The following is a 21508-nucleotide window of genomic DNA, read 5'->3' on the forward strand; positions in this document are numbered from 1 at the left end:
CCACATTTTTTAGCTGATCCTAATCATTCATTTGAAAGGCCCCATCATGGATGGGGTGTGTACCAAAACTATAGACAGATAATGTTTGTCCACAAATCTGCCCATTTTTTCACCCCACAAATGGAAGGGTTAGGTTGATCTAATGGAGTTGATTTTTTGTACACATATACATGATGAGGCCTTCCAAATGAATGCTTAGATCACCCAAAAATGCGCTAGAGTGCGAGAACTGTTTCCTCTTTTAATATTTGCACAACCCCACCTGTCTTTTCTTCTTTAATCGGCTCATGAGAGTTTTTGTGGAAATATAATAATCTTTCGACAGCTCTTTAAATACTAAAAGACAAGATGGTTTGTGAAAATATCAAAATATGGTTGTGCCCATATCATTGACCAATTGTAAATATCGGTTCTCAAAAATCAAAATGCTCTAAATCGGCCGAGTTAAAAAGCATGAGAGACATACAGACAGTCCAGATGTTGAAACAAAATCAATAGGCGGGAGAGAAATCCGAGAGAGAAAAAAAAACACCCTAATTCTCGATGGATTCACTCCCTTTCTTCCTCTTTTCTTCCTCCCTCTCTTCACCCCCATTTCTCTTCCTCTCGATATCTTTCCTCCAATGTCTTCTCATCTTCTCTCCATCTCCACCACCACATCTCTGCAACTGCCAAGGTCCATCCTTTTCTTATTTGATTTACTCTTTTTTTTTTTTTTTCATACTCTTTTCAATGAATTTCATTTCTCATAGATAAATTCTCTACTTTTCATGTCGATCAGTCGTGTTCAATATGTTTTAATTTTATTCTCAGTTGCGTTTCCTGTTAAATTTGCTTAATTTTTTCTGTGCTTTCTAATGTAATTGTTATGTTCTCTTTGAATATGGATGAGATTTAATTGTTTTCTTTTTTAGTCTTTATTTCCTTTCGATTTTTATTTACTATGCTGTGAATTTATCTTTAATATTTTAACCTTATTGTTTTTCTATGCTTTTAATGAAATTGTTGTATTTTATATGCATATCTGTTGGTGCTCAAAACCGGCCAAGCGAACAGGCCGATCTGGTCTTTCACAATAAAGTGATAGATCGAACTGCCATGAAACGACTTATTAGTAGATTAATAGATCACTTCGGAATGGCATATACATCAGACATACTGGATCAAGTAAAGACTATATTCATTTTTTTTTATACGTTAGGTTTTATTTGTATATAATTCTTTTACTATATGAAATCATAAAGAAGAAATGGCTAGAGAAATTATCTCTAGAGATAGGAAATAACGATGTGGAACACAAGACGAGGATTCCCTAACGGCCATGATGGTGATGATCCCGCCCGTTGTCCGAAGCTCGACGTATGACCTACACTCACGTACAATTGGTTAGGGACTAATCGGAGTTGGAACTCCAGGGGAAGGCTCCGACGCTCAACTCAGTTTGGAGATCTACAGAATGAGAGATTAGCGCAAGAATGTAGTGTGTTACCTCTGGGGATTCGGTCCCATGGGGAGCCGATCCCCGGCGTGGAGGGGAGGGTTCCCCTTTGTAGAAGGTGGTTCCGCGCTGGTTAGAATATTGCGGGTCAATGGTGGTGTGGTGAAGTATGGCGCCGATACAATCCTTGATGGTGACAATGCAGGAGTTGGTGATTGACGAGATCTGTTACAGGCATGTATTTAAATTTCAATTTCGGTTTCGGCTGAAATCCGGTAATAAAAAGAATTACTTAATTATTTTGGTAACTTCGGCCGAAAATTTGGAAAATACTTCATTTTTGAAAAAAAAATTGATTTTCTCGAAATTTCGGATTTCAGACGAAATTTAAAACCATGGTTGTAGGTGGTGACAGGGGGTGGCAGTAGATATGGTACGGTCTCCGAGTGGTGCTGTTTCGGCTTTAGGGGCTCTTTATCTTGCCTGGATGCCCCTTGGCCCTCTACCATGCGTCATCATTTTGGTGAAGTGTTCATATTTACCCCCATCATGTAAGCCCCCCGCCACCACCCCCACTTCTTCGAGCCGGTAGGGGTCGTCGGAGTAGTATCAGCTTCTCGATTACCCGCGTATTGAATTTGCGGTGGAGATTTGCCATGGATCGATGAGGCTGAGTGTGATAGCCTAGAATGGAGGGGAGTCCACTGGATATTTCAGTCTTTCCTAATACTAAGGATAGAGTCTTGAATTGAAGTGGCGCAATAACTGCGCACCTCTTCGAGGCAGGGTGAAACGATCAAGGGGTTTAATGCACTAGAAACGATGCTTTGAATTCTTTGGTGGTGGCCAACTGATTAGATGTCTACGTATCGTGAGATGGGGAGGACGCAACCCCTACTATAAATGCGAACTGACATTTCCCAAGCAGTGGAGGAGTCTATAAAGGGGCCGTTTCAGTTTCATGGCTGAGTATTCTTCTTTCTCCTTTGCTTTATCCTTTTCCTCTTACTGGAGTGCTTGTTAGTCGCGGCGAATGATGGAGACGCAACATGAGGTGGGCATGTCAATGGAAGACGGTGATTCGACCCCGCTGGGTGGTGTTTTTAAGCAAAAGGTTGTCTCTGAATTGTGAAGAAGGTCTCGATTGTGGCGTCGAGACAGGGGTAGACTCACAGTATTCTCTGCGTGGGCTTTTGGCAGAACTTGGTGATTCGATGGGGAGAGAGGGCCCATGTTGGGAGGCGCCGGCGGGGTGGCAACCGACAGAGAGCGGCGCTCTCCCTAGAGCTCGCGAGGGCGGTGCGTGTCCTCAAGTGATCAGACTGCTTGGTGACCCTGTGCTAGGCATGGTTTTAAATTTCGACCGAAATTTGAAATTTCAACCGAAATTTGAAATGAAACGACCGAAATTCGAAATTACCGAAACTTACCAAATTTTGGAAATTCCGGTAATTTTGGCTAAATTTTAAAATTTTTTGTTTTATTCCTTTACAAAATTTCAGTCGAAATTACCAAAATTTCGGCCCAAAAAACCAACATTTCGCGCGTTTTTACCGGATTTCGGCTGAAATTTCGGTTTAGGCTAGGTCCGAAATATACTCCGAAACCGAAATTTCAAACCATGGTGCTAGGCACCTCCTTGGCGACCAGATCCGGCTCGGTTATTGATTGAGTGAATAGATCTGCCATTTCTTGAAATCTCTCTTCTGATTCAAAATCGTGGTGGAACGTGTATCCCCCTTTGTTCCGGTCATGGAATAGATGAAATAAATCAAAAAATGGATTTTTGTTCAAGAATTAAATCTTATTGGAACTGTCCATATCCGGTTCATCCTTTGGAACCATAGCACATCCCAGATCTAATGAAATAGGATGAATTGAGACGGTATTTTGTAAATATGTAATTATCTTGAATATATCAACCATTTGTTTATTTTCCGACGAGGCCGCGAAGCTATTCTACTGGCGAAATCCACGAACCCTTTCTTCTAGCGTATGCACTCGGGCCACCTCGCCAGGGCTATGAGTGCCCCGAGGGGGTAGAGTTTTGGATCGTTGGTTGGCAAGAGTTGCGTCTAGACTAGGGAAGGGGCTTTGGGCGCACAGAACGTGGTAAGCAACACGCTTGTCGCACCCCTCAATGCTGCTTCGCCCCATGGCATCGACGAGACCGGTGGGAACATTCCATCGCTGGTACTTGCCGGGCAAGCGCTTCAATATTAGGACCCTGGGGGTAAGATATTGGGGTTGGTCTTCAGGGCTCTTGAATGTCCAACGCTTGGTGCGGCTCAGGTGTATTCTGTCTAGCTCAATTGCGCCTTCTAGAATCAGAAGGCATGGCGCCAAGCTCTCTTTTACCGAAGAGGCTCTGATGGGCCCCATGGTGGGCGCCAATCTGTTGGTGCTCAAATTCGACCAAGCGAATGAACGGCTATGATGGTGATGATCCTGCCTGTCGTTCAAAGCTCAATCTATGACCTGCACTCACAAACAACAGGTTAGGGACCACTCGGAGTTGGTACTCCGGGGGAACCCTCCGATGCTTAAGTCAATTTTGAGATCAACAGAATGAGAGCTTAGCACAAGAATGTAGTGCGCTACCTTTGGAGAAGAGATTTGGTCCCATGGGGAGCCGATCCCCCGGTGTAGAGGGGAGGGTCCCTCTTTGTAGGAGGAGGTTCTGTGTTCCAGGAGCAATGTGACGGCATCCTAGTGCCGTGATTATCACTGGTGAGAATATCGAGACCGTGCAAAGTACTGTGGTTCAATGGTGGTGTGATTGGCGCTGGTATGGTCCTTGATGGAGACAATGTGAGGGTTGGTGATTGACGAGATCTGTTGCATGTGGTGACAAGTGGTGGCAGTAGATATGGTACGGTCTCCAAGCGGCACTGTTTCGTCTTTAGGGGCTCTTTAGCAGCCTGGGTGTCCCTTGGCCCTCTGCCACACGCCATCATCTGCTGAAGTGTTCAGATTTACCCCCATCAATATCGATGAGATTAAATTGTTTTCTTTTTCATCTCTATTTCCTTTCGATTTTTATTTACTATGCTGTGAATTTGTCTTTAATGTTATAATGTCTCTGTTGAATGTATTGATCTAATAAATTAGTGCCCATTCTTTTGCTTTTAGTCTCATTTTGATTTCTTATGAAGTTCAGTTTTACTATGCTGTGAAGTTCTGCTTGACAAGTTTATCTTCAGTTATGAGAACTATATGGTGTAAGCTCTTTTATTTCTACATTGAGTTGGAATCCTTTTTAGGGCCTGTTTGAATTGCAGGAATTTTGTGGGAAAGTTTGGAAAGGAAAAATATTCCCTAAAGTTTCTACGTATTTTACAGAGGAAAAATGATAACTTGAACACACTATTCAATTTTTACTTAGAGGGACCTTCAATTTATGATACTATCCCTCTAAATTAACAATTGTTAAAGTATAAAAGATAACTTTTGGAGAAGTTGGTAAGTTAACATGGTATTAGAGCCAAAGGTCGCGAGTTCAAACCTCCAGGATAGCAAAAATCCACATGCAATGGTTGGCCCAAAGTGGGACCACATTTGCCACGTGTTTGCCAAGTGGGCCACATGTGCGGGGGAGTGTGAAAGTATAAAAGATAAATAACGCCTTTCTCCAACAGCTTAAGCTTTTGGAGAAGTTGGCAAGTTAACAACAATAATCATATGGTTTCCCTCTAAATTATGGAAGCACTAAAATTTTTCCGTCGGGTGTTTTTTCTTGCAATCCAAACAAGGCCTTAGTTCTGTTACCTGTCCATCAATAAGCTAAAGAACTTGGAACTGCAATATGCTGTATTACTGTAGGGCAGTGATATTTTCCCCCCTCTGATGGCTATTCCCCCCCCCCCCCCCCCCCCCCCCCCCCAACAGTTTTCGTTAACTTTTATGAAGGGGTGGAGAAGCAACCGTTAACTCCAAAAGCATAAAAGTTAACAATTTCTGTTAAAGGGGGGAAAATATCCATCAAGGCAGGGGGGGGTGTGTGGAATATCACTGCCCTTACTGTATTTCTTAGTTTTTGACCATTTGACAGAGGAGAATTCATTATTTTTCACCATTAAAAATAATAATAATTCATTATTTTTCTTTTGCATTTCAGAAGCTATTCTGGGACACGGAAGAGAGGATATATTAGGCCCAATTCGATATCCCTTGTGTTAGGGCCTGAATCATATGATTTGAATCTGATGGGAGAATGGAATTATGGGATATCAAGAAGTAACATTTTGTTCAGATTTCTGTTCACTTGTTTTACATCAGTTTCACCAATTTACTCTCGTAGGCAATTATCTTTCAGTGGGTTTTCAACTGCTTCTTTCATAACTTCTGGTCATGCTAAAGATGAGAGAGAGCTTATAGTTGGTAAAGATGATAATTATGAGGCAGGTTTTAATCAGATAGATTATCTAGTTCACATTCTGCATCAATCTGCAAAGACCTTTACTATTGCCATAGAAGGTCAGATATTGGATCAAAATGGACCACAGCTTGCAAAGGCATGGGTTGGTGTGGATGTTCATGCTTGGCACAAGCATATCGCTTATCAGGTACACAGTTTGTAACAGTTTAAGCGAATTATTACTTCTATCTTGCTGTCACTGACAGCTTAGGTTGGTGAACTTATTTTTTCTACTAAATTTACTGGTTTTGTTTAGTTCTTTTAACTATTCTTTTAGTATTCTCTGCCTCTAAAATTTCTGAACAGTTTAAGATAGGCCATCCTTGAAGGGTCCTTAAGAATTTGTCCAAAAAAACTGAGAAGGCAACTGATTTTCAATCTGATTGAGCAGGCAGCCGTCTATGCTTTGTTACAAACAGCTTTAGACCCGATAATTGTGCCCTATGGTGAATGTGGTAATGATCCCGCACCAGTGTACAAAATGTGAGTATACTAGAATACGTTTCTTGAAAATGTTTGGTTTATTAAAGTAACTCTTGTGGCATACTTGAATTGGCAATTTTCCTGCTTTTTCAAGCTGTCACTCTCTCTCTTCAGGATTAAGGGCACTTTCAGGTTTTTCTATTTAAGATGCAAGATTACTATTATATTTTAGTTCGCCATTGACTGATAAGTTCCTTTCGCTTCAGCCTTTCCCCAAAATTAAGCATGCTCTGGGAATATATGGAAAGTCAGATGAGCATGAGGGATGCAAAATTGGTGGAATGGTTTAAAATGGAGCAACTCCCAGTTTTAGTGGGTCTTTTTTCTCCCTTATTGCGAAGGTGGTCTGCAGACTACGCGACCAGGTTTGCAAATATTTCCATCTAGTTCACAGAGCATTGATTTCTACTTTCTAGAGCTGTGTCTATGTTTATAAGCTATATCTATAGTCTTTTTGCCCTGGTGGATCTCTCTCTCATTTAATAAAAGTCCGGAACCTTGGGTTACTCATTGGTGGAATACCTTCACTCTATGTCTCTATGAAGCATGGGTACGGGTACGACACGACATGGGTACGTGGGTACGTGATTTGCCAAAAAAACCGGGTGCGGGTACGCCGAATATAATAATATATATTAATATTTTATTATATATTTATAAAAATTAAAAATAATAATTGTAGAGCAATCAAATAACAATAGCATCACCAAAATGGAAAATTCTACTATTACTCTTCATTTAATAAGTGATTAAGTTCCATATTTCATAACATGAGGCATCAATACATCATTCATTAGAAAAAAAAGTCTGTTGCCAGTGTGTTGATCAATGTATTGACCAGTGCCTCTGACAAAATGAATAATTTTTAGAGACCAAATTATGAGATTTTTTTTACCGGACTTTTGGGATTTAATAATGTTTGGACACGATAGATTTTATGAATTTTTAAAATTTGAAAAATACCCCACCGTTTGGAAGTTAAGAAAGTTAAATTTTTGACCCGACCATTTTTCTTGGAATTTTGTACTAGAATAGGAGAGTTGACTTTTTTTCCTTTTAGATTTGGGTCTTGAAACTATTTTTAATAAATCCAAATGGGCGGTATTCCGTTATTTACATGTAAATCTTAAGTAAATGGACAATAAAATAGTAAAGACATTTAGAGGAAAGAGAAGCAGCAGGAAGAAGCAGGATGTGTCGGGTACGCGTGGGTGCGCACCCGACACGCACCCAACAACCAAAATTGATTTTTTTTTCTTTTTAAAATGGGGTACGTACCCAGGGCGTACCCGGATGTACCCGCACCCCATACGTGTCGGGTACGGGTGCGGGAGCCCCGGGAGAGTATCCGTGCTTCCTTAGCCTTCACTTAATTTTATTTTATTTTTATTTTTTGGATTTTATATCAGGAAAAAATGATAACATAAAATTATTTAAAAATATATAAATTAAGAAAAAAACATAAAATACCATAAAAATATCGTGATATTATCACGATAAATGAAAATATCGCTCTATTTTTTAAATTCTCATGATTATTTTGGGATTTTGTCGTTTTATCAAAATATCATGATAAAATCGCTATATTTTGAAAATATCGGAGATATTTGTGACAGTTCATAAGGTTGCTCCATTGTGAGCCTTGGCATAATGGTAAGGTTGCTCCATTGAGACCCGGTGGTCACAGATTCGAGTCACGGAAACAGCCTCTCTGCAAAGCAGGGGTAAGACTGTGTACATCTAGCCCTCCCCAGACCTCGCAATGGCGGGAGCCTCGTGCACTGGGCTGCCCTTTTTTATTTGTGACAGTTTATAAGGATACGTCATAGTCACGGATATACTCTTCTATGCATATGTGTGCTTCTCTTTTGCATGTTTAGTTCAACTGTGCCAATTATTCTGATATTTGGAAAATAGTCTAAGTAAAACAAAATCCAGTGATATTGCAGGGGTTGTTGTGGCTATCACGTGCTATGTTGCAGCTGGGAAGTTGGGTACCGGGCGTATCTCTTGTCCCTCATTCACGTCATCTGTTCCAGATGTAATAGGGGAGCTTATGAACTTATTACATGGTCTTGTTTCCATGGATAAATCACATAACTTCGCTTCTGAGGCAGGATTTGAACATGAGTTCCTAGCTCATTTTGGTTCAAAAGCACTACATCATAATACAAGCCGAGAGGTAATATTTTGGATTGGTTTCATTCAGAGAAAGCTCATTGTTGCGTTCCACAGAGAGGGTGTAGTTGCAAGCCTGCAGAATTCTCGCAACACCAAGGTCAGTCATACAAATTTCGAAATAATAGTTCTATTTCTGCGTTGAATTTTTAAATTCCGACACTCATTACTATTTTTTTTTTCTTTGCGTGCATCCATAGGGATTAGTCCCGCTCTAAAATGGGGTGGGGATACCCTAAGTCATCAGGGAAAAAAATTACTATGTTTTCTTTGTGACCATTCACTATGTGAAACTTATTTAACAGGAACACAATTAAGACTCCCATTCACGATGTGGAATTATTTAACAGGAACACAATTAAGACTTAATCAGCACCTAAAATACTTTTTAATCAGACCATCTCTATCTAATCCTGTCTTTCTCCTACATCTGAATTTCTTCGCCTTTTCAGTTCTTTGGGAACAGTTTTCTACTACTGAACCTGCTACCGTGGAGGTAGATTGGAAATCCCCAACTGCAGCGATGGAGGTTTTAGACTTATGAGCATTCCCCTTTGCACCCTTGATTTCTCATAGAAATGCCTCCAATACCTTAATTAAAAATTAGCTTATCAATCCGCCTTCTCATTCAAAGGGTCCACACAAGGAAATAACAATGTGGGAAAATATACGATAGATGCAAATGAGAGGATCTTAGTGTTGGGTATGTGTCTTGCTTCCATAGTCACTAATATCTCCAAAATTTTCAAATATTGTGATTTTGTCTCGATTTTTTGATAAAACTACAAAATTCTGAAACAATCCCTATATTTTAAAATCTATCCTTATATTTTCATTTTTATTATTTACCATGAAACTGTCATGATGAAAACATATCCATTGCCTATATCATTTGCTTATGGGACAAGTTGAGATTTTTTGCTAAAGGACACACAGACTCACACAGACTCACAATGTTGATTCCCAAGAGACATTTGCCCTAGTTACCAAAATGAATTCCATCTAAATGCTATTCTTTATTGGAGCAAACCCGGATTGATTTCTTCATAGAGACCTAGAGGAGGAGGTATCTATGAAGATTCCACCAGGTTTTCAGTTTTCATGTGCATAGTGAAAGGTATGCAGGCTAAAGAAAGCACTTTGTAGTCCCAAACAATCCTCAATCCCCGAGAGCTTTGTTGGAGAGATTTAGTAATGCTATAAATAATGTGGGATATTCACAATGCCAAGATGGTCATACCCTGTTTGTTAAAAGAACAATTCGAGGCACAATTGCTCTAATCGTCTATGTTGATGATATTGTGGTAGCTGGTGATGACACGAGGATATTCACAACTTGAAAGGGCATTTAAGGTCTGGATTTGAGACTAAAGATCTAAGAAAATTGTAGTACTTTCTTGGATTCGAAGTGGCCCGTTCAAAAAGGGGTGTCCTTCATATCCAAAGAAAATACATCATAGATCTTTTGAAGGAAACATGCAATCTTGGGGCAAATCCAGGAGCGACACCTATTAAGAAGAATCACAAGCTGGGTGATGAGGATGGCGAGAGGTTGATTGATGCTGCTCAATTCCGACGATCAGTAGGCGGATTGATTTATTATCTCTTGTCCAACCTGTTATTGCATGTCGTGGGTGGCATCAATTAGTTCATGCACGCTCTGAGGACCCCACACATGGATGTTGATCGCATCTTGAGGTATCTAAAGTCTTCACCTAGCAAGGGAATTATGTTTGAAAAGCATGTCCATTTGAAAATTGAGGCATACACAGATGCCGACTGGACTGGATCCATTATAGACGAGCAGTCAATATCGAGTTACTGTTCATTTGTGGGGGGTAATCTTGTTACTTGGCGCAGTAAGAAACAGTCACCAGTTCCCAGATCTAGTGCAGAAGCTGAATACAAATAAATGACTAATGGAGTGTGTGATCAGATGTTACTTCATGACTATTATATGAGTTAGAACTTTCTACATCTGGTCCTATAAACTTTCTGGTTCTATAAACTTGTATTGTTATAATAATGCTACCATTAGTAATGTGCATATTCCCATTTATTGTGATCGATCGAAACATATTGAGGTTGATTGGAACTTCATTCAGGAGAAACACTAGGAACGACTGACTTGTACTCATTATATTCCTACCCAAGCACAAGTTTTTAACATCCTTACGAAGTAACAAGATATCTTCGCAGCAAGGGAGAGATGGAGTGGTTGATTGTTGAACACATCTCTCTAATTCTCTCCCACGTTTCGCCCAACTCTTCCCTCTCATCCTCCACCTTCATTCTCTCTCCATTCATCAATCTCACAATTTCTATTTAATGCCTGGGGTTGGCTGTGGACAAACAAATCTTATGTACATTTCATTCACATGGTTTACAGTTTAAGTAAAAATGCCTCAAATCTTTCCTCACTTCCTTCGAAACAGATCTTCGCACATCTGAAGACAATAGTAAATGTCCATCACATTCCTAATTCTTGCAAAAGATTCCATTTATGTCCCAAAATTTAAAATGGTTGATTATCCCTAGAAGGTTGACAAATACTTCTTATGCATGTTTTTGTTTTGAAATGCATGTGAAGTCATTGATTAATTTTTGAAATAGAAATGCCAACTATTGCTCAAATACATATTATGTCCTGTGCTTTCCCAATAAGTTATTGATTTCATCATTTTTGTTTAACTGGTTGTTTCACATGGTATCAGAGCAAAAGGTCCTGCATTCAAACCTCCTCGATAGTAAAAATCCACATGCAATGGCCAAACCCAAAAGAGGGGCCACATGTGCCACGTGTAGGCCAACCCTAAATAGAGGGGACACACGTGAGGGAGAGTGTTAAAGTGTAAATGATTAAATAACACCATCTCCACCAGCTTAAGCTTTTGGAGGAACTGGTTGTTTCACAGACATTCCTAAAGCATGGGAGATTACCATTTATATCCTTGTTGATTTTCCAACTCTAGTCATCTATGGTGGCCTTTTCAGAAAGGTAAATGATATTAGCACTCCTTTGTTTTGATTGTAGCACCCCTCACTCCTTTAAACACTTTCTAATTGGCTATTGATTGGGAATTATTACTGGTTTTAATAGCTGATTAGAAAAGTATAAAATAAGGAGAGTGCCATTGTTAAGTCATAGAAGTGCGGATATCATTTTGCTTTCAGAAATACCATTTCTGTCCCTGTTAGTTTTAGCATATATGATATTTCCTTGCCTGAACTCTAAATTACAATAATTTAATTCGATAAATTACCAAACTTAAACAATCTTAGATTTTTTGTTTAATTCCACCGTACGGTGTGCTAGTTCATTGACCCATGTTAAAGCTTTTTTGGCCATGACCATTGCATCAATCACGACTCATAGTAGTAAGTCCAAAGTGCTCATTGTTTTGGCATCTCTTGTTCTCATGTTTCTGTGGCATTTTCATCTTGCATTTATCTTGCTTTGCTTCCTAGTTACCGTGGATTTTTGTTATATTTAGAATCTTACAATGGTTTTGTCTATCAATGTCAATGTTGACAGTTTGTTGAGAGCAATCTGGCTACTCTCGGGCTTTTTGCATTTTTAGGGCAAAAGACGAGGTTATTCTTATCATGCATGGGCATAAAGGATCTTGATGAGCCTGTGAAGGATTTCCTTAGGTACCCTTTCTCTTTTAATTGCCTTTTTAGACCATGCAGAAAATTTCAGTAATGTCTGTGATAGCTAGATGCTATATCTGGCTTACCATTTTCATTGCAGCTATTTGGAGTGTGGCAGCCTCTTCGTTTACCCTGAGTTGTCTTCCATATCTGTATATCAACTCTTCATGGAGGTTAGTGTTAGGGTCTTACTTGTGCTATTGTTTGAGGTATGAAATGTGGGTTAGGTTGCTTGGCATAATACCATTCATCTTTAACCTGTTTCTCATGAAGAAATATGTTGAAAAATTATGATAAATCCATGCAATCTGAATCTTATTTTTTCCAATAATGTTTTGTGTGTTACGGGCAATGAGGTGACATCATATTAACTTTTGCAATTTTTTGCATGTTTATTGGAGGCATAGCTATAAAATATCTTTGTAATAACTATGAACTGCTGAAATACAATGCTTGTTTCACAGGTAATAACTGAAGAAATTGGATGGCTTGAATTTTACGCCACAGTTCCTTGTGTAAGTCAAAGGGATAGGAGACGGTCAAAACAGCATGCCATTCAAGCAGAGAAAGAGATTATCCTCTCAACTGTTTTCAGTGTTTGTTCTGACTTATTTGTACGCTTTGGTCACTTTACCAAGTCAACTCGACAATCTCTAGATGCAAATGTGGTATCATTTTTGCTTCGAAGGTAGTGTTAAAGTATAGTAGGTTAAATAATGCCAACTCCAACAGCTTAAGCTTTTGGAGTAACTAGTTGTTTCACATGGTATCAGAGCCAAGGTCCAAGGTTCAAAACTCCTTGATATTGAAGCTCCACATGTAATGGCCAACCCAAAAGTGGGGCCATATGTGCCACGTGCAGGTCAACCCTAAAAAAGAGGGGCCACACGTGAGGGAGAGTGTTAAAGTATAGGAGGTTAAATAATGCCAACTCCAACAGCTTAAGCTTTTGGAGTAATTGGTTGTTTCACCGGTAGCTGCAATAATATGCATGTATTCAGTTTCACATGAACAGAAGTGTATCTATGCAAATTCAAATTCTCACTTGTAATGTACAACTTTTTATGCTGCTTTTATTTTGCAGCCAAAATCTGCTAAATATTTGTGTAGAGGATTACTTGGCTGCTTATGACATATCCTGGTAAATTGGTTACGGTGGATAATAATTTTTATCAGCAATGACAGATTTCTAGCACTAGCTTATTGAAAACGAAAATGATTGTTTTGTTGACTTCACCTAACAGAACCGCAGCGTATAAGTTCGTGTCCCTGAACCAGTATTGTCTTTCAGGAATCCAGACACAGTGAATCCATTTCTGACTTTTGAAAATGTACACCAGAAACCCGGTGATTTAATGGTGACTGGGATTGCAGAATGCATGTCTCTAATGAGTAAGGTAATTGCTACTATATGAATTGGTGCTTTTAAATTAATCTTATTTCTGCTGACTTCTTATTTTGAACTTTGGAGTTTGTTCATGTTTTATTAGATGCGTGTACATTAAGTTATAGTTACATCATTTATCCATTTATTAGATGTGTCCATTTAAGTTATAGTAAAGGCTTTAAATTTTGGTTTTAGTTGCCACGAAAATGGAAACATTTCAATTTCGGTTTGAAATCCTGTAAAATCACGGAAACGTACGGAAACATATGCAAATTGTTAGAAATGGGGATTAGGTGGAGAGGAAGAAGAAGAGGAATGAAGGGATGGAGAGTAACCATTAAGGGAGCTCCTCATGTAAATATAGGCCCAAGATATGGCAACATGATATAATGACTGTAATACCCTCTACACTACAAGTAATGCCTAAACTACCCTTACACATTATTAAACACTCCCCTTCAAGCTGGAGTGTATATAATATGGAACTCCAGTTTGCAGCTTGCTACAAAGAAAACTACAACGAACAACTAAAAAATAACCATACAACAAAAAGGACAATGATCTCATACACACAACTAGCTTGGTACAACACTCCTCTAGCTGGTGTGGTGATTACCATGGTTTTAAATTTCGGCCGAAAAAATATTTTGGTTTCGGCAGAAAATGAAACGAAATGCACATGGTTTCGGAAAAGTACAAAATTTCGGCCGAAACGTTTCGGAGATTTCAGTGAAACGTTTCGGTGAAGTACAAAATTTCGGTGAAATTTTTACTAGATTTCGTTTGAAATTTCATACCGAAACCGAAACGTTTCGGTTTCGCTGATAACCGAAATTGAAACTGAAACCGAGATTTAAAACCTTGGTGATTACATAATGAAAAGCATAACAAAAAGATAGCAACGGCCACAAGAGTACATCAGCGAGATCAATGGCCATCAGAAAAGAATAGCTCCCCTTGAAGTAGCACTATGGCGAGAGCGATCACAACAGTGCCTCCTTCTGAATGAGAACCCAGCTAATAAATCTGCAGACCATGAACAATCGAATGGAGACACCTTGGCAGGGAAATAGTAGCGATCCAACAAGCAAAATAGGCACACCAAAGGCGCGCACACGAGCAACGACGAAGTACCACGAGCAGAGACATCAACTGAGCAGCACAATGCCAATAGAAGAAGAGCAACCACTAGAAAGGTGATCGAAACCAACCAACGATAGGGGACGCCGTCGTCTGGGGATGCAAGGTCGATGCCAGCACATCGCCTGAGGAGATAACCCACCAACAACGGGGAACACCGTCGTCTGGAGCAATGCTACCTGGAACGTAGTTCGTTCTGGGACGCTGTACGGGAACGGGTACGGGGTACGATGTAGCCCGGTACGCGGTACGATGAGGGTATGCTATGTTGGTTCACTATTCGGGGTCGCAGGTTAGTTTGGATCGCTAATTCGGACTCACACACATACACACATATACTTTCATATATTTTTACAAGAATATTATTCCATATTACACACTACATACATTTAATGCACAATATACAAACCTCATGTATGTCATACATATTTTTTCATAAAGAAAGTTCCCGTTGGAATATATGAATATCCTTTCATAGTCCATACTACATCCATCTAATAAACAAAATTAAAAAAAGTCTCATGTATGCCCTACATATTTTTTTCAAAAAGAAAGCTCTAGTTCTAATCCAACCCAAAATATATAAAATTTGTTGCTCTCTCTCCATCTCTCCCTTAGTCTATATGCATCTCTCAATTTCTCTCCCGCGGGTTGCCACGGGTTGTCATTTTTGGCGATCCGGGTCGCTAGCGAACCACGTTTGGGATCGTGCGACTCCGGATCGTGGTCGGAGGGCAGATGACGAATCCGGTAACTATGGTCTGGAGAGACATGGTCGACGGGGACACCGTCACCTGGATTTATAATCGACCAACGACAGGGGACACCGTCGTCCAGAGAGATAAGGTCGACGGGGGACACCGTCACTTGGAGATAACCAACGAACGATGGAGGACACCATTGTCTGGAGACAAGGTTGACGGGGGACACCGTCGTACGGAGATAACCAACCAACGATGGGGACACCATCGTCTAGAGACAAGTTCAACGGGGGACATCGTTGCCTGAAGAGATAAGGCCGAAAGCCACGCTAATGAACAAGCATATAGTCAAACAATGAGTAGTGGATGGCAATGCAAACCACGATAAACGTGTAACACTACGCAAAGGAACTACACATTCGTATAGAAGGAATCAACAAAGAACACGAAGAAGGAACCAACGAACAATGCGGAGAACTGACAATGCAAAGAAGCAATCAAACAACTAGAATGATGAACTACATCAACCAGAGAAGACAACACGACAGACGAGTAAGAACAATGACCAACCAACCACAACAAGAAGGATGAAGAACATAAAGGAATCACCAATGACACTCTCCCTCTTTGGATCTACATGACAACACTCCCCCTCAAGTTGAAGGCCGAAACTTCACCAAACACTTGGTGTGCACCGTTGAGGCCATAGAAGCCAATATATATATAGAAAAGAGAAAATAAAGGGATGGGTGGAGTTTTGGGAATGGAAAAGGGTTTTGGGGAGTAGATCTAAACAAAGATAAAGGCCATAGAAGCCAAAAAAATATAGAAAAAAGAAAACAAGGGATTTGGGATGGGTGGAATTTTGGGAATGGATTCTTTTGGTGATTTACGGCATTTGTGCATTTACGGCAAAGAGCGAGATATTGAGAGATATTACCGAGATTGGGTGAGAGATTTGAGGGATAGGACAAAGATTTTCGAAAAAAGAGGAAATAAATGTGGTTTGAGAGAGAGAGATAAGGAGGGCTTGCGCACAACCACAAATGAAAGGGAGAGATTTGAGGGATCTGACTATTTGAGAGAGAGAGAGAGAGAGAGAGAGAGAGAGAGAGAGAGAGAGAGAGAGAGAAAGAGAGAGAATCTAGGGAGAGATTTTTGGGAAAGAGAGAGATATCAGCGAGAGTGGGAGAGGGATTTGTGAAAAATGAAAAAAAACAAACGTGGATGGGATAGAAAAATGGCATGAAACTCTTCTTTCCTTCTCCCTTGAACCTGACTATCAGACCTGAAGCTCTGATACCATGTTAGAAATGGGGATTAGGTGGAGAGGAAGAAGAAGAGGAATGGAGGGATTGAGTCTTCACTAAGGGAGCTTCTCATGTAAATGATGTATATATAGGTCCAAGATAGCGCAACATGATACAATGACTGTAATACCCACTACAATACAAGTAATGCCTAAACTACCCTTACACATTATTCAACACAAATGATAGAATTTAATATGAAACTTCAGGAAATACAAGAATAAGCACAAAGACACACTTAGAAACTGTGTTGTATGGATTCGGAATTGCATTTCACGATCTGACACAGATTTGAGGTGTTGGATTCAGCAAACCCCAAGAAATAAGATTCGTGGATTCAACAATTTTTATTAAATAAAATAAAAAATTAATATTTAAAATTTAAAAAATTATTTATGTGATGAAGAAATTTAGCAACAATATTTGTCCATGAAATTTCAGCAACAATAATTGTCCACGAATTTGAGGAGCAACATACCTCACAAATCGTAATTAAGTACTTGCTCCGAGCAACATTTAGAGGATGTTAATAACGAAAATTCAAGCCTAAGAAGTCCAACCCATTCGTAATCCATGTAGTATATTCTGTAGGACATGACGTCTCTATCTCACACAGTGTTTAAAAATTCGGATATGACACGCGCGGCTAAGAAAAATCTTTGTCGAGTTGGCGCGGATGCGGCTAAGAATGCGGTTGATGCGGTCATAGCTTGGGAGAGTCAAAGGAGTTTATTGACTCTGTAGGGCAAAACGCGGAATGCGGATGTGGTGCAACGCGGAACACGGCCAAGGTAAAAAGGAGTCGACTTGGGTGAGTTCCCTGTCAAGTCAAAGAGTTTTTAAACACTGATCTCACATATGAATTAGATTATAGCTAAGTTTTACATTGTCCATATTTTGAAGTGCACATTAAGTAAAATGTGGTTTATGGATGGTTGATCCAGAAAAAAGAGGCTTCATTTGAAGTGTTTCTTCCGGTTCTATGATTTGAAATTCTATCATTTAGCCTTTTATGCGAGCATCTGGTTTGCAGAGTTGCGAAAATAAAATGTTTTCTCAGTGTAGAATTTCTTGCTATGGTGGACAATTCACTCAAATAATCGACCTTAAAGTTTGATCAAGACATCCTTTCGCATCAATTTCACTAGCCAAGAGTTTTTGTTCATATTCTTCATTAATTTATAAAGCTCAAGATCCTTTTCATCAATTTCACTAGCCAATGAATTTGATTTTGTTTACTGGATGGCCTTTATTTATTTATTTACATGTACAGATCCCTGCAAATACCCTTCAAATGGCCACTCTATTTATGAATACCTAAGTTTGCATCTTTTTATTGTACATCTTGTGTGTTGCACAATTGCTGCCACTATCGACATAGTTGAAGGGTATTGTGGAGATTAAACTTCTGATGCACAACAGCCAATTGTTCGGTGTAGTTCTGCATGTAAACGTTCATCATGTGAACATTCACTATCTTACTCTTTGGATGATGGATTTGATGTAGTCTATATCACTCCTATATTTTCTCTGCTCTGAAATTCACGGCATACTCCTAAGTAGAACAGCTTCATCAATTGAAATATTCTTGGTTGGAAAAATGTCCAAAATGTTCATCCAGAATCTTAGCTTTGAATTGAGCTTAAAAATCAAAGATCAATTTGGTTTGTCTCTCTTTTCACATCCCCGCATGTTTTAATATACCTCTGTTTTTTTTTTTTTTTTGGAATAATAATATACCTCTGTTATTTGTATAATTGATTATGAAAGATCCCTTCTAAAACAACATTACTGATTTCTCATAATGGCACAGCTTACCAGCTCAGATAGGATGGATGCCATAAATGTAGAGAACCTTCCATATGACCTGGAAACAAGAACTGTGCACCAGGGCTTGTTCAGGAAATCTAGCAACAAGCTGATATCTACAAGCTCTGTAAGGTTAACCATCCCCTTCATTTGATCTAGATGAGCATCTGCTACTGATAAAACACGAGATCTTAATATCTTCATTGAATTATGATTTAAGGACATTTGGATGGGAACTCGTTTGCTCTTCATAGACATTTCAGTTGCTCTGGGTATTTTCCAGAAGCAAATTTGCGGCCACACTCTCACAAAGAGGCAAAGTAATAAGTTGAGGAAAACTATAGTTGATGTTGCTTATGTTATTCCGGTTGCGATCCTTATGCTACTTCCAGTGAGTACACACTTCGATGCCTTTTACTTTGCTTATCTTCTTTATGTTTGCATCATGAAAGGCTTCATTTTTTTTATTTTACCATCTTTGTTAACACATAATGCGTACTCATACTGGTTATCTGCAAATTGATTAACCATATTTTTCTTATTACTATTTATTTCCATTCTCTATGATCATATCTACGTCCTGTTAGTCTTATCCCACAAAATGTTGTACGTATCGGAACATCCATAGCAGTCATTTAAGTATAGAAATTGATCGGAAACTGTGATTTTCAATCTGTGTTGACTTGGTCTTTCCTTAATTCAAACTGTAATATAGTCAATGTGTATTGCTAATTTTAATATGATGAAACAGATATGAAGCGTATTCACTCTGGATTTTTCTTAGCATTTTATCGCTTTTTTCTTTTATTAATTCCATTAATTCAACCCCTTTTCAATTTTCTATTGTTTTGAAGACACCAATGTAATCACTTTTTCTTTTATTAATTACATTAATTCAACCCCTTTTCATTTTTCTATTGTTTTGAAGACAACAATGTAAAGCCCTGCACTTCTCATTGCCATCTCGAGAATATACTCATACATGAGTGAAGTAGTGTATGTACTAAGTACTGTGAAAAAAAAATCAATTATGGATATATGATGAGTATATGTATGTGTGTCATTTTGTGCTATTACCCATTTATCGTAATCTACATTTAGCTCATGTTTGACATCCAAGAAAAATTATTCCATGGAATAATCGTGGGTCCAAGTGCGTGAGTGGGCAGAGGAGGAGGGAGAGGGAGAGACTTTAGTTGGTCGGAGTGAGAGAAAGTATCAGTACGGTGAAAAAAATAATTCCTAATTAAAATTGCCCTTTTTGTTTTCCTGTTTTTATGAGCTTTTCATGCTCTCCATTTTCTCCCTCTTCTGCCCACCTCTCACAACTGGCCCTGCAGATATTTCATGGGATATTTTTTCAAGGTTTCAAACATGGCCTTAATAGTAAAAGTTTTTGAAGAATTTGTTTAGACATTCTTTCACTCCTGTTACAGGTATCTGCTGTAGGCCATGCTGCAATATTGGCGGCGATAAAGAAGTACATCCCTTTCCTGGTAATTCATATCAGCTTCCCTGTTGAATTATACTTTGGATATCTCAGACTGTTTCCATGTTATGCTAACACACCAATGTCACCAATGTCATGGAAACAGATCCCTTCTTTTTTTTCTTCCCAAAGGCTGGATGTTGTAAAGCAACTAAACAGAACTAAGAAGATGGAAGTTCAGTCATGGAGCAACCCAGACTCCACCTCTTCCTTCTTATGAATATTGTATACACAAATGTGCTTGATAAATAAACAATTATAACCTCCTTTTATTTCGAACAATCATACTTTAGGTGATAATATTGTGTACATTGTATGCTAATGTCATTGATAAATAAATAATTATATCCTTTCTTTTATTTGGACAAACATGGTTTAAGACTTTTACATAATAAGATTGTGCTCTTTCTACATTTTTGTATCCCACTTTTTTATGTTGAATGCAGTCCCTCACCCAGAAAATGGTTGGACGGTGGTTGCTTATAAATGTTGATTCTGTTAGATGGAATGCGTTTCTTTTCCTCATAAGGCCATGTTGGGCAACCATGAGAAATTATTCCATGGAATATTCATGAGCCCAATTGTGTGAAGGAGGGTAGGGCTGGCAACGGGGCGGGGCCGGATGTTGCATTCCCCGTCCCCGCTTCATGGATGGCGGGAATCCCCATCCCCGCCCCACACAAAAGTCCTCACCTCAAAAAAGCTTTTTAACACCCCAAAAAAGAAAAAGACAAGCCGTGTTTGTGTAGTTATCAAAATATGGTAGTGCTAATATTACTAGCATAAAAAATATTTACTGGTAACTTAAAAAACACTAAAACAATAATAGAAATAAGAGGATATTGATAATGGCATATTAAAACGGGGCGGGGCGGGTCCATCTCCATCCCCGCCCTGTCCCCGCTTCGGGGAATTTTTTAGACCCCGTCCCCGCTCCAAGTTGGGGAATTCCGGATCCCGGTTTTAACGAGTGAAATTGCCAGCCCTAAAGGAGGGTCTAAGCAATCCCTAAAAACTAGTGAAAACAAAATACCTATTTAGAATTGGTCTTCTGTTTTCCTAGTTTTAGGAGCTTTTAATGCGTCCTTTGTTTTTCTATTCAAGATGGTTGAATTTTAGATTTCTGGGTTTACCACAATTATAATAATTCTTCTGAAAATTTTTCTTGTTATTTCTTGATTTCAAATTATCCTTCCCTTTTCCTGTTCAGAGGTTGTTTTCCAAGGGTTTGGCGTTCGAAGAGGAAGATGGGATGACTGACATAGCTTTTGATCGTTTTCTCTTAATTTCTATTCAACTCATGGCTTTTGATCGTTTTCTCTTACTTTTTATTCAACTTCTACACTAATATCGAGTGTAGGATTTCTCATTTGATTTCTTGATCTGAGAAGTTTGCGAAATTACAACTGAGTATGTGAAATAGGAGTTGGAAAAATATTTTAAGCATGAATTTTGAAGGGGGGAGATGTTTTTTGTGGAAAAAACTCAATTAGTAGAAGCAA

General features: G+C 39.0%; 1 protein-coding gene across 7 annotated transcripts; it reads left to right on the forward strand.

Annotated features, from left to right (window-relative positions):
* The first annotated feature begins 420 nt into the window (after positions 1-420).
* LOC143845495 (uncharacterized) lies at positions 421-20419 on the forward strand. Of its 7 annotated transcripts, XM_077353864.1 has the most exons (14): positions 427-676; positions 5556-6003; positions 6247-6338; positions 6545-6703; positions 8277-8616; positions 12052-12170; positions 12271-12343; positions 12635-12858; positions 13255-13311; positions 13462-13567; positions 18522-18644; positions 18738-18908; positions 19954-20013; positions 20113-20419. In XM_077353864.1, exons 1-14 carry the CDS (start codon positions 624-626, stop codon positions 20224-20226), a joined length of 2139 nt encoding a protein of 712 aa, XP_077209979.1. In that variant the 5' UTR covers positions 427-623; the 3' UTR covers positions 20227-20419. The 7 variants fall into 7 exon arrangements, 4 of the variants coding, with proteins under 4 accessions (XP_077209983.1, XP_077209982.1, XP_077209981.1 ...); XR_013234443.1 differs by lacking the exons at positions 19954-20013; positions 20113-20419 and adding an exon at positions 17300-17499 and having other exon boundaries at positions 422-676; positions 18738-18753; XM_077353866.1 differs by lacking the exon at positions 13255-13311 and having other exon boundaries at positions 426-676.
* The last annotated feature ends 1089 nt before the right edge of the window (positions 20420-21508 follow it).

Source organism: Tasmannia lanceolata, unplaced genomic scaffold, assembly GCF_043159265.1.
Source record: "Tasmannia lanceolata isolate RefF3 unplaced genomic scaffold, GAP_Taslan_0.1 ptg000015l, whole genome shotgun sequence".
NCBI classification, from domain to species: Eukaryota; Viridiplantae; Streptophyta; class Magnoliopsida; order Canellales; family Winteraceae; genus Tasmannia; species Tasmannia lanceolata.